Below are 25,587 nucleotides of genomic sequence, written 5' to 3' on the forward strand. Positions count from 1 at the left end.
AATTATTATTTCAAGTGTGATCCATACTGCAAATTTTTGCGTGTTGTTACAGTGTGTACACCTTTCTGGGTCTTACAGTGGGTTCCAACCTCAATGTAAAGGCATGATTATTCTCTTTGAAAAGAAACATTCAAAGGAAGCCCAGCCTGGGTATGGAAATATCATTAGGAAATTATTGAACTGGGAGATTAAATCACGTGATTGTAATGGCTCCTGCTGGAGCCAGTTCTTAGAGTAACATCGGGGCAGCAATTTAACTCCTTAGAAATTAAATTTTACAGGTAAATACTGTATGTTAATTTTACCTTAATCAGAAACAGTGTATTTGGGAACTGTTTACTTAAGCTGGTTCAAATTCTCCCCAGTAAACTCCATGCAAGCCAAGGTCACTTTTGTGAAGTTCTTAAATAATTTTTCTCTTGTGTTATTTTCAATGCACCCTTTGAAGTTCCTTGCAAGTTTAAAGTCCACTTGCCTCAGCAAGGAAGCAGTTGGGAGTAGGTTCTTTGGAGCTTTTGACTCCAGCTTTAAAAGGTGGAAATATTGGTTGCAAATATGACAATTTTGAGTTGACAGTCAAGAATGCAAAAACAGAACATTGATTGCACTTTTTAAATGCTTCTTCTTCCATCCCAAAATTTTTAGGAAAATGCTCTTGCATGTTGTTGTAATAATCGTTGAAATGGTATGAACTCTTGCCTTGTAACTTTACTGTATGTTTACTGACAGTTCTTTTACATTTTCCCAATATTAGTTCTTACTATTTTTAGTATTTTATTTCTCATGTACTGTATTTCTCTTCAGAACAATTAAATGTCTGAATATTTGCTAGGAAAGATTTTTCATTTAGCCACAATGACTTTAACAATCTACAATGTCATAAACACAAAGTCCACACATCTACTTTCTTATGTTTTAAAATCTCTGGCCTTGAATAACTACATGTATCTCTGTGGAGTCTTCTCTTTGATTAACATTGCTGCTCCCCTGGCATGGCTGGAGAGCCAGAGATGAATTTGGTGATCAGTCCTGGAGGCTCTCTCAGCTCCTGTAGCTGATAAATTGAAGTTACTGCATGGCAGTGGGAACATCCTGTACAAAGCTTACATATGCAGTTGCCACTAAGGTTTTAATTACTTCACCTGAAAGTGGACTTGCAGTGCTTTGTGTTTGATTTACAGTGCACTTCATCTGGATGAGTGCTTTAATTGAAATTAATGGGTTTTGGCCCTAGGTGGTTCTGTCAGGAAATTATGTGGTTTCCACTTAGATTTTTGGGTGGATTTTTAGTAGGATCTGTATTGCAGCACTTGAAGCATAGTGTTACTTAATATCTTAGTGATGCCTTCATATAGCTCTATTCTTTAAAGTATTTGCTTCAAAAAGAAAATTTTCATTATTTTGTCCAATTGATTATTCCAGAAATAAGGTTGAAGGTTAAAACATTTGTAACTTTGCCATGTTATGTCCTTATTTAAGTTAATGGGGTAGGACTAGGCCATTTTTGAATCATGTAAATATCACTTGCTTTTCCTGTTGCATTCACAAATATGACTGGTTTTAGTGATCTGACTTCAGGCATAGTTCTGCACCTTTCCTGCCCAGCCTGCTGTTTATGCTGGATCACACATTGCCTTTGTGACATGAAGAACTCTCCTGAGAGTTTGCAATGTAAGCAAGATGTCACTTTGATGTGAAGAGGCAAAAAAATTAGTAAAGATGTGATCAGGCTGACAGATAAATGAACCAGTTTAAAGCCTTCATATGAAATGAGACTTCCATGTAAGAAGTTGGGGGTAATTTAGGCAACACCTGCACACACATGCACACATTGGCTCCTTTTATAAACCCCTTTTTACCTGTGCAAGCTCAAGGCCTTGACAGAACTTGCATATTGGCCCATCTTAGAATAGACTGTAAAAGTCTGGAGTTTACCTTCCTAAAGTCCTGATTCACTGTTCAAAGAATAAAGTGCTAATAAAATTAACCTCTGTAACTTAATATAGATTTCAGATGCAATTGATCTCTTCAGCCTATATATATACAACATAAGGATTTTTAAATGCTGAAAAATCTAGTTCACTTCCTTGCTGCATCTAGTTTAATTCACCTCTCAGCATTCTGGTTTTAAAGGCAGATTGTCATTCCATGACACAGAAGCAAATGAATAATGTTGTGTCATTGCTTTACTTAGACTGTGTACTGGGGGAGAATCTTATATCCTCAGGCCTTTCAGTGGATCAGACATCTTTTAGTAAAGTTCCTATTCAAAGGGTATTATTTCTGAAGTCACTGCTGTTCTTCCTTCCAGATAAATTCCATTATGTGTTGCCAATAACAATGCCTTGTCACTCTGCTGGAAGTGAAATTAAGTAATGCATGTTCAAGTTGCTGGAAGACAGATGATGCAGTAAAAGTATTTCAGCTAACCTTAAAAGAATACATTCACTTAATGGCTAAAAAAAAGGATCCTTCATTTTAATGCTTAGGTTTTTTACAAATGTCTGTCAGAATGGCTGTAACAGCCCAGTGGATGGAGCCATTTCTGTTGGGGGAAGGTTCTTTTCTTTAGAAATGCTGCTGGTGCAGTGCAGCTCTTGAAGGCAACAAGGTTGCATTAATTCCTCTGAGCAACTCACTGAGCTGAAAGGAGGGGGACAAATGGATCTTGGAGTACTCAACACACATGTTTTCACCCCTTGGTCACTTAATGACCTGTTAAACATTTCAATTTGTTGCAAATAAAACTAGTAGCTTTCCAAAATGTTCATATTGAAATTACATTTCTTGGTATTGGAAAATTGGTGCAAGTGAGACAAGCATTCAGTTGGCATCTTCATCAGAAATACAGCAAGTCAATAAACTCATTAGTCCTAAAATCTTGAATTACTGAGGGGCTGTCTAGAGTGTTCTGTCTACAGTACAGTATTTCAATGTAAGGCTAATGAAATGTGTGCATAATAATTACAAAAAATCAAATTGCAATTAGTAAGTAGCACTAATTGCTCTGCACTGTGTCCCTGAAATCTAATTGTTTGTGTTTATTTCCTGTTTTTCAGGTTGTTTGAAGGAAGGTCACCAAGAAAGCCTGAGAAACTTAAGACCCTTTTCTGCTATTTTAGAAGAGTCACAGAAAAAAGTATATCCTTTATTCTTTTTTTGAGCCGCAAAGCAGATGAAAAATTTAATCCCATTCAATTTAGAAATGGCTACATAGCCATGATGAAAATATTTCACAAAAGACAGCTTGCAAAGTACACTGATTCCCATACTAATGGCACTTGTCACCATATGTATGATGCATGCAAGCAAATTATTTGCCCAGAGCTGATTCTGTTTTATTTTTTCTGATAAATATATATGGGGTGTGTGTGAAATGCAGAAATATATATATATTTATATATATGTGTGTGTGTGTATCATTGTGTAGATGTGTAGATATAAATACAAGTGTATATATATAATGCTAGTAATACATGCAACCACTTGCATCACCACATCCAAGTGAGGACGTAGAGAGAACTTGGCAACATTACAGCCATTAAAATCACAGGTTTAAAGATTTTGAGTCAAGCTTCACTTTTCCTGCGTATTTAGTCTTTTGACTATAATGTTTGGAGTTCTGAGGGATATTCCCTCACTTGTGTTGATATTTCAGGTTTTTCCCTTCTATGGTTCCAAAGCAAAGCTGTTTTTAGATTTGCTCAGTTCAAATAAAACACATGATAGCAAGCCATGAGATATCTCCTGCTCTTGGAGAATTTAATGCATAGTCAGATCTTTTGTTATTACCACAGATTTGAATATTTGCAAAAGCTTTTCAAAAACAGGTCTATTTTTGTGATAACTACCATAGCTTATATATTGCATTTTTGGGGTGAAAGAGGTTTTACTGTAGTAGCATACATCAGATCTGCAGCAATACCCTTACAATGGTGTTTTTTAAAAAACTTTTTCTTTACATGTCAGCATTTTACGATTAACTTAATACTTTCTCAGAAGCGTTTGTTCTAAAAGAAAGACAGATTTAAACTATTAAATATAAAAGGCCCTTACTTGGTTCAGACCATCTTCATCATTTTAATTCACCACAAAGTAGATGCAGCTATATCCTATTTCAGCTGTCAGACTTTAAGCAATATCAATAGAACTAAATCTCTGAGGTGAAAAGTAACCTGTGATCTATGTGTGGGACTGAGAAGAGATACAGTGTACCAGCTTTTTTTAATACCTGAGTTTTAATGTTTTTGTGCAAACCAACTCCAGAATTGATGCAGCTGTTCCTGAGCCTCTGAGAATATGAACTCTGATGGGAACATGCTTTGTGAAACTACCATATTAGATTTCCTAACATTATAACTTTAAATAATATTTAATGAGATTCTTGAATGCTCTTTTCTTGAATTAAAAATTCCTGTTGTACCTTTAAAATACCCCATTTCTTACTCTTTTTTTTTTTTGTCAGAGGAACTGGTAAGGCTGAAGAAACTTAGCTCTATAAGTTACTGTAATAATTTTGTAGCTCTTTTTATTGTAAATGATAATTGAGTTCTCTGTGAAAGAACAATGGAAACTGAAGAATTTGTGCTCAAAAGGTGAATGCTTGACTTGTAGAATACCACAACTGATACCAGAATTCCCATGTGAAAGAGCACTTGAATATTATGCTTGAAAGCTATGCACTTTTTTAAGAGAAAGTAACCTTTTTTTAACCTAAATTTTAAAGTAAAGCATAGAACTACTTAAGGCTTTTTTCGAAGGATGCATTTTGCTTTATGTAGTGTTCTCAATGTTTTCATAAATCATAGTAGATTTACTGTAGCAGAGAAATAAGTCTTAATTGAAGATTTTATTACAATGATATCACCTAATAAAAGGTTGATATTTTCTTTCTGTTGCGAAACTGAACTTTTTTGAGTGAAATAAGGAGAAGAGATGACGCTGCATCCTTCCTGTATGAGCAACAGCTCCTCTTTTTCCCTCAAGGGCAGGAGTCTTTTCTCAGTTGGAATACAGTGAATTTCACTTGCATCCTGGCAGGATTAAAAACTGCCTGATTTAGAATCTGCTAACACTGCATGCCTATTGACATAGTTGGACTTTCTTGGAAATATGAGCTGCTGCTTCCTCCCTCCACAGGTTGAATACTCTCTGGCACTGAACAGCTGTTGATTTTAAAGGTTCACAATCTCTTTTTCTCTAAAACAGCACATTTTACTTCGACTACTGGGTCTTTCTAATAGTGTTTAGTTTTGTTAAAGTGAAAATCACTTAAGAAATAATAGTTTTTCCTAGCTCTGGAAAAGCTAAAATACTCAAACTGCCAAGTGGGAAGAGAAGTAATATTTTGGTCTTCATGTTACTTGTCATCAATTAGAGCATGGGCTGTCAGGGGGAAAATCAGAGTCACTCTTGAGGAAAGTTAAGCTCTTGGTATCGACCGAGAATGATGTTTGTAGTTTTCAAAGATTACCAATTAAGATAATCTAAGGGCTAAGCTCCCACACTTAATACATTTTCCTTTGGGGTTGGTTTGCCTGTAGAACCTACGGGATTGGTGACGTTCACAAGGCAGTGTCTCCAGGAGTTTCCAGACTGGGAGAGGTAAGTCAAACATCCTGTTAATGTAAGAAGTTTCTTAAGTCCACAGTAACTCGGTGTCATTCATTTGGATTTGATTCAGGTCAAGAAGTACTACAGAAGTCAATCTTTGCTATGGACTGTTGCAGAAAGAAATACAGATGGCGGTGGCTGAATTGCCACAAGTAGTGTGTGTCCTGAGTTTTCCCATATGTTTGTCTGTAAAGCAGACAAGTATTAGTTGAAGTTTTAAAGCAGTAACATATCTTTGATGCTGTTGCTTGAGTGAGGGGGGAAAAAAAGAGAGGGATTATATTACCAATGATTTCTTGATTTAAGAAATGTCAGATAATATAATGAACTATGGGTGATGATCAGCATGAGCACAAGTATTCCAGCTTCATTGCTGGGGAGCAAGAACTTCGAACTTCAAATGTGGGGTTTTATGGTAAAAGGTGGAGAAACTGAACAAATTACTATTTTAAACTTTTCCACATTGTTTCTGCAAGGCAAACTTTTTTTTAATCCATCAGGGTTTTTGTTTTTTTTTTTTTTTTTAAACCACCTCATGTTTAAGGTGTGTAAGCAGTTGGGGTTTGGGTGAATTTTGTTTTAAAATGAATGTTTTTTTGTGGGGGTTCTGAAATGATCCTTTCTGTACAATATTTTTCCTCAATGGTAGATCTCAGAAAAAACTATCTAGATTGCATGTCTCCTCTGAAGGCACCATTGAAAGCAATGGACAAGGTATGCTACAGGTAAGTGCATATAACAGTTCTTGTGGATTTCATGTTTTTGTCATACTTTCATGGTCTGCCAGCTGAACAAAGTTTATCCTCAATTGACTTAAATGACTAGATGTTATGCAGCATTAAAAAACCTATCAAAATTAATTCCATGGGCAGTCTTAGTACGTCAGTGTTCCCCAGCTCATCTAGGTAGCACATGTATCTGTTACAGAAAGGGCTGACAGAAAATCACAACTCCTGGACAGCTTCAGGTCTTCTGGTTCAAGCCAGGATCAAAGATTGACAAGACAAAAGATTCAGGCTGCAATCTTGATGACTTGTCAAGGATTTCAGTTTATTTTAAAAAAATTATTCTTGTGCTGTGCCCCAGACAGTGACCAGGTCAGTGACCCAGGAGACTTTCTTGCTGCTGCCAGCACTACTGTTTCAGTCTGGGAGGCAGTCAGCAAAAGAAATTCATAAGGAGGATGTCCTATCCATATCTATAGGAAGGAACACATTTGAGTATTCAAATTAGTTGTTTGCTTTCTGGTTTTCTTTAGGAAAAAAAATAAAAAGGTCTGCCTTCTAGAATTCTTTTACCAAAAAAAAGGAAAAATGACAGCTTTTTTAGCCAGGGACAAGCACTGCATTGGAAGAGGAGGAAGGAGACAAGATTTTTTTTTCTGCAATGCTTTTTGCTCAGACTTTAAAATGTCTCATAACTTTATCAAACTGGAGCACTCAAATGTGTGCTGAAATTATGAAGAACTCAGCAATTGCTCAGTAATAACAATTTTTCTAGTGTTGTACTCTGTGTAAGGGAGTATTGCCTAGGATGTGATATTTTTCCTCTTGGCTATTTCAAACCTTATCAAACAAAATACCTCTGCTCAGATGAGGAGCAGCCACTGCAGCAGGGAGCAGGATGACCAAGGCAGGACAGTGCAGGAGTCCCCACTGACCCCAGCTTCAGTGGGCAGGGATGATGACAATCAGCCCCTGCTGACTGGCTGTGGCCATCAGACAAAGGCAAGGTGGAGAGTCAGGGCACCAGGGACAGTGAGACATGTCTGGAGAGCCCGTGGGCATCAGCAGGGCTGGGCCTGGGCCCACGGGTGATGTGTCTCGGGTGAGGTCCAGGACAGGGTGGGACAAGGCTGGGCCCAGGGGAGGCTGCCCAGCACAGTTACAGTGCTCTGGGGCCCTGGCATGTTGTACATCTGAGTGCTTTTCGTATAACTCTTCTTATCATAGTCAAGTTTAGCAAATCTTAAACAACTGAAATGTGTTGGTATTTCCAGGATAGACTAGAGGAACACATGCTGCTGTAGTGGCTGGCTCTTGGTGTGCTTTGAACTCTGCCTCCTGGGTCAGTTTGTAATCTACCCAGGTGTTCATGTCACCCCAGCAACTTCTGTCCCCCTTCTGTCCCCCTCCTGTGCTCTCATCAGTTACCTAAGTAAAAATCAGTAAGAAGCTAATGGTATTTGGAAGATGAAGTAACTTTTTTAAAGTTATAAATTTATATGGGCAGTTAATTTGAGTGGATAGTAATTACTTTATTGAATAAACAAACTTTTTAAAACGGTTGTCTGTATGAAAATGTAATTTGCAAAATATGTACTATTGCAGCAAAAAAGAGTCCAGAGCTTCTCTATTTCAAGCAGAAACCTTTAGAGTCAAAAATATTTGCCTTGTTCAAGTGCATTTCAAGGACAATTCATAAGAGATTATTAGTACATTTCAAGAATAATTTGTTAGAGGGTTTTTGGGTATAGAACTATTACAGGAGCAGTGCTAATGTAAAGATATTTCCATATTGGGGCAGAATGCTTTCCAAAGGACCAACTAATGATTTTTCAACATCCCAAAAAAGAATGCTGCTTTCATCTGTCACATTTACTGAAGTGTGTTTTATTCTGAAATATGTGCCTCTTCAAGAGAAACCTACACAACTTGGATTTGGAGCGTTTGAGATGCAAAATTTCTTTTGCTGTGCAATATCTCATTTGTTGTAAGTCTTCTGAGAAGTTGAATGGAAAAAAGAGCGAGGCATGATCATGTTAATCAGTCTCTCTGCTTGTAGTTTAAGAGATAGCAGCAGATTTCAACACAATAATTGAAATTTGTACAGGATTTTATTTACTTTGGTAAGAAAAGGATTTTTTTTTCTTATCCTATCATAATCCTCCTGAATGTATTTTTGGTAGGTTGATTTTGCAAACCGTTTTGTTGGAGGTGGTGTGACCGGGGCAGGACTAGTACAAGAAGAAATTCGGTTTTTAATCAATCCAGAACTGATTGTATCAAGGCTCATCACTGAAGTCTTGGATCACAATGAATGTCTTATCATCACAGGTTAGTCTTTGCAGAAAATGTTTCACATCAAATTCTGGTTTTATATAAACAAAATATATTCTAAGTTGAAGTTTAGTATGGAAGGATTTGGAAGTCTAGCTGTAAGGATTAAAAAAAAAAAAGGGGAAAAAATTGATAGTCATTTGACAAAGAGCCTCCTACTTCATCCCAGCTAAAACCACAAGGGACACTGTTCCACAGATGCTTTGTGAAAGGAGAAAAATAAGTGACAGCAAGCAGAAAAGCTTATTTTATCCTTTTAAAATGTGTTTGAGGACTCAGTGTCTTTAGCTAAAGAGTGCTGATGGGCAATATAGGTAACAGCCACAATTTCCAGCTATTAGCTGATATTGCTTCTCTTTTGTTAAAGGATGTGGGGGTTTTGTTCCTCTCCTTAATTTGTAACATTTGATGTGATCAGTGGGATTGAACACTCTTGAGAAGAGGAGCTACCTTCTGATTACCTAAAAGGGGAGGAAGAGGAAAAGTAGATATCCTTCATCCATTAGGAAAGGGTAGAAATCTAGGAACTGTCTCAAGGATTTTGGTCTTGTAAGTTTCACATGTGTTCATGTTACTTGTAGGTTAGTTATGGGTTCCTAATTACATCAAAAACAACCTGCTTCTCCAGTATGTTGCTGAGGGGCTGTGTGTGGAGATGTCCTGTCTGTCCAGAGCTTAGCTGAAAGGGTTTTTTCTTTTGCTTCCCACTCTGTCATATATCTTGGATTGTTTTATTACCCACTGGATTAAAACAGCATCAAAAACCAAATGTCACTGTTAAGAACTGGAGCAGCCCAGGTCATGCTGCATGTCTCAGTTCTATACATGAATGAGCATTTTTCATGACTGAAGAAATAAAATGATCCTATAATACTACTTTATTTACACTAAAGACTAGCTATAAAGAAAAAAATATATTTACCCAGAGAGATCCTCTGGGTAAATATTATAATACACTATGTTTATGTTTTTCAGTCTGCTGTAGCAAAAATGTTGGCTTTAGTTGCCTGAGCCGTCTCAAAAGTCAAGAGTTTCTGTAGGTATTAGAACACATTTCTTGGGAAAATCCATCAGTAGCACTTCTTTCTCTCACATGCATACGCAGTAGAAACTTGAGCTTAAATCTTGCAGGTCTTACTCTGTCCTAAGTTATTGATTGTACTGGGCAGAGCATCTTTTGTTTTCAGTCTTATGCTTGGCAATCTTTTTAAGACAGTGTTTTATTTTGTTTTTCCACTCTGCCAAAATTAATGCCTTTTTTGTGAAAAGTTTGATAAATTGGCTTTTGTGATTACATTTTTAAAAAAATGAGTCAGAAAAGAAGTTCTTGGCCATCAGAGACTTCTGTTCTGTATTTTGGATGTGATACTATATTAACATATTTTAAGCACTGTCCTCTGGGAGAGACTTTTTTGGGAAGGGTAAAAACAGAGCACAGCTATCAGTCTGGGTAATAACTGGTTAGGGGGAAACACTAAATTAGTGTTTTGAAAGACCTTCCGTTGCCCTGCAGACAAAAATGGTGTTTTGGCATGGACCAGTAAAGGTGAGAATGTTTTTTCACTGCAGCAATATTTTATCTTTCTTGATATTTTATCTTCCAGTGTTTTGCAATTAGTATTTGGGATATGGAGTTCTTCTCTAATGGAAATATCCATTCCATCATTTTTATTTAATCCCTGGAGCTTTTCCATCTTGGTTCTTAGCCAAGTCTCTTCTGTGTCACGATCCTCTTGATAAATTACATTCTTTGTGATGCATCTTCACTCAGCAGCCTAATGGGTATAACTGTTTAGCTTAAATTTGCAGAGGAGCCCAAGAAATTGGGAGATAAATTAAATTTGTTGTGATTTTACAGTATCTGGTTAAGATCACTGCTGTAATGACTATGAAACTGGTCATGCAAACAGTCGAGTTCTTCAACACAGACATCTACTTACAGAAATGTCAGCAGCAGCACCAGAGATTCCTACAGCTGCATTTCTGGGTGTGAGTGGTTTTCATTCAGACTTTTTTTTAACTTTCTTTTTTTCCCTCCTGTTTGAGCTCACACATCCTCAGGCAGATGAAGCTGTGTTCCTTGTTTGCTTTAAATTTACAGATCTATCAATGGCCAGTTGGGACTACGTCTTAGCAGAGCAGTTTTGGAGACTTCTGACCACATTAGCTAGGAGCAAATGAGATGAGATGAGATAATTGGTTTGGCTGAAAATTTACTCAGAGAGGAAAATTGGTTTTCAGCTGGATTTAGCTGACTGATTGTGCCAGTGTTGGGAGAGCCAAAGACTAATGGTGGTACAAGATAAGGATTGGAAGAACTGATTGAAAGGGGAAGAAGGACCTTCCTCTCAGTTATGGCACTAAATGTGCCTTTATGTTGGTGACTACAAAACTAAACTCTTGCAATTCTCACATCTAGTCTTTGTTTAGTGCTAGTGGTCCTGCCTCTTCAGGGGTGTAATTTCAAGCTCATTAGAAATACTGGAGGAACACTATGGTGGGATTTTTCCCAATCCGTGGAAACATGATAATGCTGTACAGATCATATGTAAAGCTAGACTATGGAGTCTGAGAAAGGTATATTTATTTCTAGTAATAATTGCAAATCTGTCTAAATTGGTGAGGTCCCATAAACACTGACACTTGGCTGGCAATTTCACTTTTTGTCTGATGCTGTAACTTATACAAGTCTCAAAAAGGATAGATTTTTGAATGGTACTTATATATATCATTCTTTTGACTTTAGGTAGGCTTTTCTAGGTTTTGTAGCTTGTTTTTAAAGTTCTGGTGGAACTTTATTGGTGGTTTGCCTTTTTTTACCTATTTTTTTTTTATGGGAGGAAAAAAGCTTCACCAGAAACATTAACAATCTAGCTTATCCCATATTGTTTCTGTTCTCCCAGCAGAAGTTGTTTGTGTCCCTGTAGTTCACAGGCAGAAGTATTGCCAGTTGAATAAGCATTTTTGTCTGACAAAGTTCCTGAGCTTCACTTATGAAAACTCATTGATTTTCATTAACTTTGGGTTTCTGGGACATGACTTTAGAGTCTGTGTCATTTCCTTGAGTTTCTCCAGTATTGATTTTTATTTTTTTTTTGTGGATATATGTGTGTATATGTCTGTATTTGCTCTTTTGTTTGTTTCCTGGTGCTTTTGTCGTTAGACAATACACTTCCATAAAAATTAATGAAAACAATGAACCTTGAAACAGCCAGCCTAATACTTTATCATTTAATCTATCCGGTGCAATATCTCGATAACCTAGAGTTTTCTTTCCCCATCTTAGACACCAAAGGCAATGCTTCCTTTCTCAAGCTGAAAGTTTTGCTAAGTTGTCCTCTAAAGAGAGCTCTCAAGAGTCACATACTTCCCTTATCTGTCTTTTCTTGCTCTGTGCTTAGACACTTTCATCAAGCCTATCAAGAGAACTGAATTTTACTCATGTCAGGAAAAGTCTTGGGTGAAGGCTGATAGCCTGCAATTCAATTAGAAGACTGATTTCAGAATATGGAAGATGCTTGTGCTTGTCCTTTGGCTGAGGGCATGAATGTGTGTGAATACATAGGCATATTTTGTTATCCACATTTTTCAGATGATTTTTTTATCAGGAAGTCAACTCGGTAAGGAATCTCTTACCATCCCACTCATTTTGCATAGCAGCTTTTCAAAATAGCCTTAAGTGAGATTTGTGTGCCTTCAGAATGATTAATGTTCTAGACTAAATAAATAATGAGTGGGTAACAGGGCAGATGAATTAAATGAGCGTTGATAAGTCTTGTCAGTTAAAATTAATATGGGTAAATGGGGAAAATATCTTGACATCTTGTATATCTTATGCATCTTGTATATGCATCATTGTAAACAGTTTTAACAGCTTGTTTCCCATGCTTGAGACTACTGGAGATAAACATTCAAGTTTCCTTGTCAGTGAGGTTTAAAGTTAATAGTTTTATGTTTTTGATTGTTCAACTTCAATTGCATTTTTATTTAGAGATTGGAAAACTCAGATTAAATTTAAACACTTGTATTCTCAGGGTATTGCTGATCTGTGCAATAGTTAGGCAGTACTCTTGTCTTAGTAATCAGATGTTTTGTGCTGTCAGTTTGCAATTCTTTAAAACCTATTTCTCTCCGTTCTATTTATAGGGATTAAGGGATTGCTTAACAGTTTTCTTCTTACTCTTACTGTTTGTAATTGTGCCAAACTACACCTGCATGAAGGTCCAAACAAATCCGCTCAGCTGGTCAGAGCATGGTGCCAATAGTGCCAAGGTAGTGAGTTCACTGAAGAGCTGGACTCATGATCCTTGGGGGTTCCTTCCAACCCAGGCAATTCTGTGATTACTTCTGAAACTCAGCTGTTGTGAACTCAGAATGAGGAAAAGGTGTCATTTTGCTGTGGCATTACTTCAGGAGTATTTCTCTGAAGCATTTGTGCGATGCCCAGGTTTTGAAGCAAGGTCCTGAATCTCTATAAAATGAGGTGAGAGGCAGCCTTTTAGAAAGGTTATGATCCTTTTCTCTGCTAAGATACACTCTGTCTTGGGATAAACCTTTGAAAAGGATTGGTATAGCAGAGCATAGTAGCTAAAGTTACTGGTGACCTTAAGGAGCTGCTTTCTGGCAGCCTTTAATACTTGCCAGGATCCCCTTTTGGACCTTTTCAAGAGCAGCCAAGAAGGTTCCAGACTGTGTTTTTTTGTGCTGATCACTTTTTTGTGCTGACCACTTCTTGTTGTGTACTGGACAACATACATAGATCTGCACTCATAATGTTCTTTGCTGGGTGCTGCTCATCACCTGTGGGAAGGGAGCTTTACAAGGAAATCTTGTGTTTGTGGTGCAAATGCAAATTCTCTGTTTCCCATTGCTTCTGAGAGCTGTGCGTTCTTTTAGAGAAGCAGTGATTCCTATAAAAGATTTGCCAAATGAAAAAAATAGTATGTATTTTATATGTAATCTGGAAAATAATTTGTTTCAGGTACTGAGCAGTACAGTGAGTACACAGGCTATGCAGAGACTTACCGCTGGGCAAGGAGCCACGAAGATAAGACCCCCAGGTAAAGTTCCACATAAGTATTTTAAATGAAGGAAGAAATAAATGTTAGAAATTTGAAAACTTTTAAGTGTTTCCTTGCATTTGCCTTAATAGGATATTTGCTTGATGTTGCTTTCTTCAGCAGAGCCAACAAGCTAAGAAAGTTATGTCATATTAGTAATATCGTAATAATGTTAATAAGTGGTACCTGCCCTGATGCCTAACATATTTTACAGTTTAGAGATATAGGTATTTAATGCACATTTTTGCTAAGATACTGACTGAACTATGGTTTGCAATGTCACAAGACACTGATAAGTTTGCAATGACAATGATACCTCAGATGCCACAGTGCAGCTGGTGTGTGGCAAAATAAGAATCAATACCATGAATCTGAGTAGAAAGCTCTGAGCTCTTGAATTTATTTCTCCAGTGATGTCATTAGAGTATATACAGAAAATTACCCATTTGGTATGGAAACATACACAGTGTACTCTCATTTAAATGTTGGAGGAAGACAGAGAAACACTGACCTTGCAATGTTCTTACATACTTGATAAATAGTGCTGTGTAATAGGATTTGTTTCACGTTCATGCTCAGTCTAGCCAGGGTATTTCTAAATTTATGGGGAGGCCTGTCTCATTTCTGGTGCTGCTTCCATTCCCAACCCACAAAGAAAAAGTATTCCATTGTCTGTTGAGTTTACCTTTTCAGCTGCTTCTAACAGAGAAACTCTGAAGGGAATTGCTTATTTTGAATCGGGGTTGTATGGCTGATATTAAACAACTAATGTCATCTACTTTTCTCCCCCCTCCAATTTTAGGGATGAATGGCAACGACGCCACACTGAAATTGTTGCTATAGATGCATTTCACTTCAGACGTTTCCTTGATCAGTTTGGTCCAGAGAAAATTAGAAGAGAGCTCAACAAGGCCAGTAACTTCTTGCAACAGCCTGTAGTCTAATGTTTATAGAGCCTTTTCAAATATTTTTTTGTTGTTGTCTTAATCTAAGGAAGCTCTTGCTTACTGGTGTCTCATATGACAAGGATTTGCTGTCCAATGTTAAAGCAAAAGATTGTCAAATGCATTTCTTGTCTTTTGATGTGCTATTCAAAGGTGTATTTTATATAACTTTCAAAAATATAAATGAAACTTGGATATACATTTTGTTAATTTTTCCCTGTCCTGCTTCCAAATGACGGGCTGAGAGTTGAGGTTGTTCATTGTGGAGAAGACAAGGCTTCAGGGAGGGACACATAATATGTGCAGATAGTGACAGTACAGGGAGCAGTGGTTTTAAACTGAGAACAGGTTTAAATTAGGTATTAGGAAGAAATTCCTTACTGTGTGCGTGGTGAGGCACTGGAACAGGGAAGGGAACCTATGGATGCCCCATCTCTCGTCGTTCACTCCCAGGTTGGATGAGGCCCTAAACAACCTGAGCTAGTGAATGGCATCCCAGCCCAAGGCAGGCAGGTTGGAATGAGGTAATCTTTAAGGTCCCTTCCAACTCAAGCTATTCTGTGATTCTAAATGATGAGTGTAAGTTCTTTCCCTATGATTTGTGCTGTTGAATCCTATTCAGCTGTGCAGTCAAGGTGGAAAAGGAGGTGCCTCGAGGCATGTTATGGGGCAGTTCATAAATATGGTGCCACTTGCTTTTCCTCCACCTTTCTTCCTTGCTCTTGGGGTATTGACATATTACCTGGGAGTTGACCTTTTCCTATATTGATGTTTTCTTGAGATCAGATCCAGCTGTTCATAAATCTCCTTTATTTTCACAATAGCTGTGAGGGCTGTTGTAACTACATATGTGTGTATACATGCCAGTCAGACCTTAGAGTCTTCAAGAAGACTGACAATGCAGGCCAGTTTTAATCCTTTAAACAAAGCTTCTGGGCTGACCTTCAAAACTAGCACTCTTCCTACTAATAATTCTTGCACAGTAATCCATTATCGTAATTTATTCAAAGTTTTCAGTCCTTGACCCTGCCCTGAATCCGCTGTGTGGGTAAAAACTGCACTTTGCAGTGACTGTGATCCTTGATCATCTCACACATCCAAGTTCCCAGGCTGAAGAGCTCTTTGACAGGGGAAACAGGAACTGTGGTGGACATAATTCTCTTCTCTGCCATCCCTAATTTAGAATCTTGTCCTTAAGTACAATATTTGAGACGTTTCCCAGTCCTTGGGATTCCCAAACATAACGTTTGGGAACATTGGGTTACTTTCCCAAGCTGTGGCAGGTGCTTTATCATCTGCATAGCCAAGGTTTTTCTGTCACTTGTTTTTCTTGTTTTGCTGCTGCTCTTTTCTTGAAGCTAAAGCAGTCTTTTCCCAGCTTTTAAGGTAATACCTTGACAGGGACTAGTACTTGCCATCAGTGAGCTGTTTGTGGTTATGGGACCTTAGCTTTTCAAGGCCTTTGCTGTTATCCCACGCACAAATTTTATCTGCTCACATGCTGTGTCTGGAATTGGTCTCCAGTTCACCAAGCAGATTCTCCTTAGTTAATAAGAAGGTTAATGGGCCAGAATTAGGGCCTTGCATGACCAGTATAAGGCATAGGTAGTGAGAGATGTGTGGCCTGTTCTAGCAGTGGCAGTGCTGTCTGTACTGGGCACTGGAGTACATGAATGCTAATTCAGTTATACTCTGCTAGTGTGCCAATTTTTGGGATCAAAACGTGCTGATGAGTCTCCTTAGTCTGAGTCTACATTTCCAGATGCAGTGAGCCTCTGCTGTAGCTTGTGTTGACTATAAGAGCTCAGTGCTACTATTGTTAAAGCCTCCTGCTTTCTGCAGTATGGGGGGTATGGACTATAGGATGTATTTTAAATAAATTCAAACATAGGAACACACAGCCCTAATTCTCAGCTGGAAAGGGAATACACCCTCTTGAAATTATGTACAGTGCTGAAGGACTAATTTAATTAGTTGTGAAACCTTAGCATCTTGACTAAAGTAACATTCATCAGCTTGTTTCTTCATGGTTGGTAATGAAATTAGCCTTACAAAAGGCATTTAAGCAGAGTTTGTAAACCTCACTGATATCTTAGTACAAAATTCTAATTACCTACATCAGTGAATTTATGATCTGCCTACAATTTTCAGTGTATTGATTTAGTTTGTATTTTTAAAATAAATTCTGGTAAATCATTGCAACGTTTATAAGGTGTGTTGGTTTGGCTGATGTTTTTTTATGAGGTCTGATTGGTGTTTAAGGAAAAGTCTAAGACTTGAGTTAATTTTCTTTTCAGGCTATCCTGGAAAGCTTCCTGTAGCTGTGATGAAATGCCTGGGATGCAGGACCTGTATCTTAATTTTTAACTTGGGTCCAAATAAGGCAAAAGTCTTCCTGTCTTAATTTTTTTGTTTATTGATGTTGAATTTAAGGGAAGACTAAAGGTGTATTGAAGTAGTTGGAATTTGGTATTGCTAGAAGACAATAGTTTTTGTTATCATTTTATTGTTTGGAAGTATTGCACCAGGTTGCCTCTCAAATGCATCTCTGACTCTTGTGTGCATGCAGGCCTACTGTGGCTTCTCTCGACCCAACGTTGCACCTCAACATCTCTCTGCAATAGCCACAGGAAACTGGGGATGTGGTGCCTTTGGAGGGGACTCCCGATTAAAAGGTAAAGCATAGCAATTAGTTAATGTTCAGATTAATCAAATAACTTACATTTTGATCCTGGGCCATATGTTTTTGTTCAAGTACATTTTTTGCTTTAGTTCTAATTGATACATGTTTGCCAAGAAATGGCATTCTGTAGAATTGGTACATTAGTGCTGATCTTTAGGCTGTGAGTAATGTGGCCTTAAACAATAAAAGAGCATTCTACTCTATTCTTTGTTCTGTAGACTGTTATGCTATTTTCAATTTAAAGTTTGGGGCAAGCACATGATGGTGAAATGCTGGGTTTGTGAGGACTTGTAGCACTGAGACCTTCCAAAACACAAACGTGCAGCTTTAGTTCACAGAAGAACATGTTCATTGCAGTTGTCAGTCATATAAATCAGTTGACCTTTCTGGAGCAGTCTTTTCGGATTCTGCCTGAAATTCATATCTCTGCAAAGCTGTTTAAAGTACCTGGTAATTTGCAAGGCTTCACAAATTTGCTGGCAATGGTTAATGTTTAGTTTTACTCCTTAATATATTGCTGTATGCCAGAGAGGTTTCCAGTCACTCAGTCATGCTGCTTTCTTTCCTGACTTGCCTGCTATATCACTCACTTTCTCATGTTCTTTTATATTTAATTAGAGTATTTGTAATGCAGCAGATATCACATGCCTACATTCATTTAAAACCTTTTCCATCAATTCAAGAACTGATGGATCCTGACATATAAATTCATATCCTGGTTGATATAATTCTAAATAGAAATTTACATTTCTTTGTTGTTTCCTAGCATTTGAAGAGTATTTCAAATTTGCTTTTCAGAACAGCTTTAGGTAGTTACAGTGAGACAGTCATCAGGCTACCCGTTTCATTTCTTTCTTAATGTGTTTAATTCATAAAGCATCTATTTTTTTCTCAATGCTCATTGAGTTCCTGGCAGTTGTTTTTTGATTTCCATTACATAAAATAGGATGCCAAATGCACATCTTATCAATATCAGGACTAGTATTTACTGTAGGATCTGGGAACACTTGATTTATGTTAGGAAGGTTTAACAAGTACTTCAATTTGCATAAGATCTTGGATCTGAACTTGTAATATCCCATGTATGTTTTTTTATAAAGTAGAAGAAGGATGTCAGTACAGCCATTGCTTCAGGTGCAAGTCCAGAAGTTAAGTGGGATCACATCAGCTGGGTGCAAGGGCCAGGAGAGCTCAGATCCCTCCAGACCACAGGCTCTGTTGCTCTTCCTGTGATGCTTCTTTCTGTACCAGTAGCGTGGAAATTTCCCATGGTATTGTGTATCATTAATGTCCAGAAGATTGTAAAGTCTGATTCTTGACAGAAATTTTGATCCTTGTTTCATAAGATCTATAACAATGCAAAATAAGCAGTAGGATATTTTTAACATCTTGTAAGTGAAACTGCAGTTTGGAATGAATAATAAGATTCATTAGGTTCTGTTCCCCTGTGCAAGCTAGTTAATTAGACTCTTTAAAAGCTAAACTACTGAAGCTTTACTAAATCCACAGCTGGTTCAGTGGTTTAATTAAAATATCATTCCCAGATTGAGATTAATTTCACATGTGGATCATGTAATTTATAATTTTGGCTATGGGTTTACAAGAGGAGGGTTTTTTTTGATTAAGGAGCACAGTGTTTTTATAGGTCTCTGTTTAAAAATGTGAAAGATTCTTGAGCTGAGCTCTGAACAGCTTTCTATTTAGCTTCCACTAGCAGGTGGTAATGCACTATGTACACTGTTTTATTTAAAATTAATCTTTACGAAGACAATATTAATCACATTTTAATTAACTCTATTTACTGGATAGAAGAAGGAAGAATTAATATCAGAGCTGCACCAACAGGCTCTGAAGTAAGACAGGCTGCAGCAGATGAAATAGTTGCTGGGATCCATTGGTAAGACTGTTGTAGTTCCCTGAAATGAACCTGTGATTGATTGCACACCTCTGTGGCACTCCAGCCTGGCAGTGCTGGCTGAAGAAAGAGTTGCACTCTTCTATGTTTGGTGCTGCTTAAAAGGGTCCTGGTTTTCTTCTCCCCCTCAGTGTTTCTTCTTCCCCTTTGTTGTTCCTGGCTCTATGGTCTGGTGCCCTCCCTTGCCTCAGCTCTGGCTCTTAGCAAACCTTTCACTTTCTTTTTATTTATGAAGTTTTTATTCTTCATCTGTAACTTTTCTGGCAGTTTGGTGAATAAAATTGGCAGAATGTCTGATGAGCACCAGACAGCTGCAGAAAAGTCAGGAGCTGGGTGAGAAGTGAACCAGAGCTACTTGCTCCAATTGCAGTGGGTCATTAGCTTGGCTCAGCAGCACTACTGATCCAGATTATTTCTCAAGGTGAATCTTCAAAAAACTGTTCCTAAGATAGGAAACATTTTTCTTTCTTTTGCATATAGAGGAACAAAGTCTGTCTATATTATAATGTTAGTTCTTGACAGAACTTGGGTTGTAGCTTGGGCCAATGAGTTTGACAGAAAGCTGGAAGTTAAGTAACATGAATTGCATTGCTGACATCACCCCTCACAGGTCAGAATAAGCCATTGCATTCCTTGCTGCATACTTCTATTGTAGGTATGATGGACACCTTAAATTATGCAGGAAGAGGTTGCAGAACCATAGTTCTTCTCTTGGAGCTAAAAATTGGGTCAGCTTTCACTTTGCATAGCTTACCTAATGAAAGGATTGGCTCCATTCCTTCTTACAGGTGGCACAGAATGGAAATTGCCAAGTGCTCATGGATGCTTTTTACCCCACTGTCTGTGGCTGTATGGGCAGCTCAGACCAGGATGGCAGGGGCTGCTCTGTTGCCTTATGCTGCAACAGGCATTTATTAGCTAATTAATGGCTGCATGCTGCTCGGGGGCAGACATGGACCAAAATAAACCCTCTCAGTTTTAAGCACATTGTCTATCTGGAAGTAAGGGTGGATGTCACTAACAGCTCTTGTAGAATGCTCCAACACTCTTGACCTGCAGTGCCTAGCAGTTTACTTTATTTAAAAAATGGAAGTAATACTTATCTACCCATTGTTTGTAGTGCTTTGCAGCATCCGCATGGAAATGGATGCTATGGTTGCTTGCTGTAAAATTAAGCTGTGTTTTTCCTTCAGCAAATTGTTTTATCCTGTGTTCATGCGTAATCTTTTTTTGTTGTTCCAGCCTTAATTCAGATATTGGCAGCTGCTGAGGCTGGACGTGATATTGTGTATTTTACCTTTGGAGATGTGGAGCTGATGCGGGACATTTACAGCATGCATACTTTTCTCTGTGAGAAGGGCCAAAGTATTGGTGAGCAAAAAAAGAAATCTTTGTGTGCACAAAAGTGACATAACCATCTGTCTAAGTAGATATTTTCCAATATGAATTCTTGCCACGAAGTCCTAAACACAAGCAAATGGATCTCAGTTTATTTGTACCTGTTTCCAGAATGGGGAGCTCTTCTGCTTTGGGATCTACTGCACAGTGCTAATCAGTTTAGAAGACTTTAGATGCTTTTCTGATTCACTTAGGAGTTATGCTGAGGAATTTGAAAAATAGATATACATGTGGTAGGTAGAAGATTTGCAAAAGCTTTTGATATAACTCAGTAAAGCTTTGAAAAGGGAAAAGCTGCTTAGGCGTTCTTGATATAGGTTTGTCTTCTAGTGGTTCTGTCTTGATCCTGTAGGATGTGTTATTCAGTTGCAATACAAGAAAAGCAGTGTATCCGTTGTCCTCTTGTAATTGTTATGTGTCTTTTAATTTCTGGGCCAGAAGCACAAAGCTGGGTAATTGGCAATACATTTGTAAGTAATGTGTATGCAAGCTTAATGTTGGGATAGCTTGTGCAGGAAGTTGAGGGAGGCTATCCCATGTGCTGAACAACGTGCAGACATTCCCATTTACACAGTCATCTGCCTCCTCTGCCACTGCTCATTTAGAGATGTTCCTAGCCACTGTCTCAGTGTGCATGTGCATTTCTAGCCTTCCTTTGCAATCATACATTGCTCATATGGCATGTTCTTACATGGTGTTTAATGATTTCTTTTTGGTTTTTGAAGGGGACATTTATAGGCTGTTGCTGAGATACTACAATGAACAATGCAGAAACTGTTCTACTTCAGGACCAGATGTCAAGCTGTACTCTTTCATATACAACACTCTAGAGTCCTATGCACATTCTACTGATGATGATGAGGAGGATGAAGAAAAAGGGTTGTGTTTTGAAGATTAAAATAAATGTATTTGATCAGAATAATGTTTATCTCCTCCCACTGGTATATTGTGTGAATTGCTGGACATAATGAATGAGCTGGCTTAATTTATATTGACTGCATTGGTAGTTACGTAAAACACCCAAACAAAAAACCCCACAAACACCTTTGAGAGACGAGATTTATTTGTTTGATGGTTTGATACATGAAAACCTTGTTCATGTGTATACAGAAAAAAATTCTTTGGTAAGTCTGGTTTGCGTTCTATCCTGTTAAGTAGAATATTTTGATATACATGTACATGTCACTCGAGATTGCTAAAAATATTCAGATTTCCCTGTACTCCTTTGCCTTTATTTTCCAGAGCTCTTATGTAGATTTCTCATGGAGGCTTACGGCTGGAGTACAGACAGCCATGTAACTCCTCGGATGATGTTACAGAGAAGCAATTTAATGATTGTTCTTACTGAAAATTGTCATAATCCTTAGGAGTGCCAAGGTACCATCGATGTTCTTACCAAAGTTTTCATTCTTTTAACTTAAAATGTCCTAGGTCTAATTAAATTTTTAAAAAAATTGTTAAAAATTGAAAAGTTCTAGGGGAGTCAATGCATTTCACAACTGCATGGTCTTTACCAAATTAGACATAAAAGTTAGCATGAAGAAGTAGAGAAAGAAGAACAAGAGTGGAAAAAAGAGAAATGTGACCAAAGCTGAAAGCAGAGGGAAAGATTTTCACATGAAACTCTTCAATACCATTTTGTTGGTGCTATGTGTTACCACATTGAACAAGGTCTTAGTCTATTGGAAGTTTCTCAAGGTTCACTGCTGCTGGCAATATTTGAGTTAAGGTCTGCTAGTTGTGTTCATATTGTCATATCAGTTCTCCCTTCTCTCAGCACGCATATATGTGAGTATAAGATCCCCATGGGATATGTGAGTGAGGAAACAAATCACATATCAGTGGGAGGAAATTCTGCAGGATACAGATAAGAGCATGAGGTCTTGTTAGAGATTTCTGCCTGTGTCATTTTAGACATGGCAGTAACAGTGAAGTGTTGGCAAAACATTTTAAAACCCGTGCTTTTACTATCTGTGAATACCAAATTAGTGTTGCTGTAGTACATTAATAGTTTACAAAAACTGCAAATATATCTGTGATAAAACCTTTTCAGGTCTATGTACAGGGCAGATCCAGTGAGACTTTTGTCTATTCGTATTTAAGCCCAGTTTAAGTTTCAGCCCAGATTCCTAAGTTTAACCTCTTCTGTGTTAGATTATTATTGTCTCTCATAGTTATTACAAGTTAGCAATACAAGTAAAATATGCAGCAGGAAATGTAGTGACCTAAGTTTCTTAATCAATGAATCCTTTTGAGTTATGTCAGATAAAACTCTCCAAGCCTCAAACACACCATGGTAATTAAATGCTGGAAGCTGTTGGCAGTCTGGCTTAGAATAAATCACTCACTGCTTGATCTGCTCTGGGGGAAGCAACAGGAAGGAGTCTGGGTTGTTTATAAATACCTTCAGGGAGCTGTACCTTGGCGTGAATTCTGAGTGGGCATCTTGCAGGTGTGTTACTTGGGAAATGATGAACACAGAGGTTTCTTCCTGTTCTTCCCACCAGGTGTAGTTTTCTCCACCCCCATCCATTTTGAGGAAAAGATTTTGGCTAGAATTTCAGGCTTTTTTTCTGTGTTTGCAACCTGTGTCCTCAGATTTAGCAGAAATCTTTTCTCCTGCTCCTGGTGTTTCAGTGTTGGCTCAGATTCTGGCAATAGGACTAACTTTTATTAGCTCTTATTTGGGCATTTAGGTTCAAGTATGATAGTGCTTCTAGATGCATTGCTGATGATAGATGCACCCTGGGAATTATGACAAGTGATGGAAAACTGGTGCTATCAGCCAAACCTTTTTCACCTTACTACTCAGGATCTCGTGTAGAAGAAATGAACAGAATTTGTTCCTAAACAACTGGAAAAATACAACAAAAAGCTTTAGATGGCTAGAAATTACCTCCCCTTTATTATAAATACTTTAGTGCAATGTAGTCATTGTGAGAAGTGATTGGTCAGGTATGAAAAATGTACCAAAATATGATGGAATGAAATTCTACTTCAACTCTGGAAACAGAAAAATTAAACTTTGGAGAATTTCTCTGATGATCATATTATAGGTATGCAGTTAAAAGAGTTCTTGCAGTGTCAAGTGCTTCCAGGATGATCCTAGTCTTTTTATGCAGTCTGTAGTTTAAGTGATACTGAGCATTTTCTAATGTGGGGAAGAATGCCTTTTGTTTGAGATCATTTATTAGGATATGTTTACCATACCTTTTTCTCTAGTGAATTATGCTTGTATGGACAGGAACAAAGGAAAATAACTCCTTTTTCATTTCATGTGTTGTCTGAAAAAGAGTGATATATCCTGGATTCTATGGTGTGTTCCTGATCTCCTAAAGGGCAACATTGTAAGAATGCTTTGAATATGATTTTGATCACAGGCAGGCTGAATATTATTTTGTTGTTATTGTTTGCTTTGGGGTTTTTTTAAAAGCAAAATAGCCCAGAATTAGTTAACAGTGGTGTTACATTCCCATGATATTCTCATTCAATAAAGAGCTGAACTGCCCAGATTGCTGCATGTCAGCCCAATATGTGCTCTACATCTTTCTTTTTCTCCTCACCCACCACTCCCCATTTCCAAACTCCCTGAAATGTTCCCTTTAGCTGGCAATGCCTTCGGTGCTCTGGGAGAGGTAGTGTGGGATGGAGATGCCAGTGATCTTGTGCAGCCTAGAAAGCTTCAGGTTCACTCTTCCAGGAACCTGGTGATGGAGTATTCTAGGTTTGGGATTTTTTAAAAATTATTTTAGGGATGTTTGCTATATGATTTCCAGTAAAAATAAACTTCCTACCAAAACTTTTGTTTTATACTTTTTAGCAGCTAAATTGAGTGCTCAATATGAAACAACAACAGGCAGTCATGCCGATTGCAATGTTGCCTCATAGTCAAGTTTGGTGTCTGAGCACTTCTGTTCTTCTACAGCTCTTGCACCTAAATTGCTCAGTTCTGATGTTTCCTTATCCAATGAGGACTATCCAATACTGTATATATTAATTTATAAACTGTTGAAGTGTTCCTGACATTCTTCGAAACTTACAGTTTATGCACCATTATATTGTATTGATTTTTCTGGATCTGTATGCTAATGTTTACATAATTTTGTAGGAATACAATTAAAAAATTCTGACTGAAGCCATGTTGTGTAATTTGTCTTTTAATATACTTTCCAGGAGAGAAGAATTCCAGCACATTTGAATGCACAGGGCATAATACTGCAGATAATTCTGGCAGTAAACTGACACATAACAGAGAGCTGGGAAATTAATTCTTCCTGTACAGTGTGGTGGTAGTTGCTTGTGTCTGCATAACACTGTAAAACACAATTAGCTACTGTAAAACACAATTAGCTACTGTAAATTGGAAGGGTGTCAGTGTGAGTGTGAGGTTTCATCCATGTGTATGGCCATATGCAGATATTCTGATGTTCCCAAGCTTTTGGTAAGCAAGTAGATGTTGGATTATTCACTGAACTTCATGAAGGAAGTGTCACTAAATAAAAGCAAAAAAAAGGTAAATAACCCCCTAAAATGTATAAATAATTAACATGTGGTATAGGGATTTTTATGGTTTGTAAGAGTGGGGCTGAGATCCTCCTGAATAAAACCATTTAAAACTTTTTCCAAAATGTTAAGGAATTATTTTTATTATCATTACAGGAAATTAGAGTAAAAATATAATTTGATTGCTCCTAAAGTTTTATATGTAACTGTGCTTATGAAGTTTGCAGTGTTGATACGAAAGGATTTTGTCCATCAAACAGCAGCAATGGAAGCAAAGATGGTGATTGACAGACACGTTTGGGGGAGCAGGAATGAGCAGGTGGGTGGTGGCTGAGCAGGGAGCTTCCTGCACCGTGCCCAGGTAACTGTGCTCATGGAAATGGCCAAAGGGATCCCATTTTCACAAGCAGTG

The 25,587-nt window shown here is 37.8% G+C and overlaps 1 protein-coding gene across 4 annotated transcripts in view; it reads left to right on the forward strand.

Annotated features, from left to right (window-relative positions):
* Nucleotides 1–24,807, forward strand: part of PARG (poly(ADP-ribose) glycohydrolase) — a 60,660-nt gene extending 35,853 nt beyond the window's left edge. For 3 of the 4 annotated variants that reach the window (XM_041475191.1, XM_041475179.1, XM_041475199.1), the window contains 9 exons: nt 3,060–3,139; nt 5,544–5,604; nt 6,263–6,338; nt 8,522–8,669; nt 13,654–13,732; nt 14,535–14,643; nt 17,246–17,351; nt 20,517–20,645; nt 21,398–24,807. In XM_041475191.1, coding sequence (XP_041331125.1) covers nt 3,060–3,139; nt 5,544–5,604; nt 6,263–6,338; nt 8,522–8,669; nt 13,654–13,732; nt 14,535–14,643; nt 17,246–17,351; nt 20,517–20,645; nt 21,398–21,570 — 961 coding nt within the window. In that variant the 3' untranslated portion in view covers nt 21,571–24,807. Of the gene's footprint in view, nt 1–3,059; nt 3,140–5,543; nt 5,605–6,262; nt 6,339–8,521; nt 8,670–13,653; nt 13,733–14,534; nt 14,644–17,245; nt 17,352–19,168; nt 19,257–20,516; nt 20,646–21,397 lie in introns of all 4 variants that reach the window. The other variant, XR_005955751.1, reaches the window with a different exon arrangement.
* Nucleotides 24,808–25,587: the final 780 nt, after the last annotated feature.

Source organism: Pyrgilauda ruficollis, unplaced genomic scaffold (genome assembly GCF_017590135.1).
Source record: "Pyrgilauda ruficollis isolate IOZ18807 unplaced genomic scaffold, ASM1759013v1 scaffold11, whole genome shotgun sequence".
In the NCBI taxonomy this organism is placed as follows: Eukaryota; Metazoa; Chordata; class Aves; order Passeriformes; family Passeridae; genus Pyrgilauda; species Pyrgilauda ruficollis.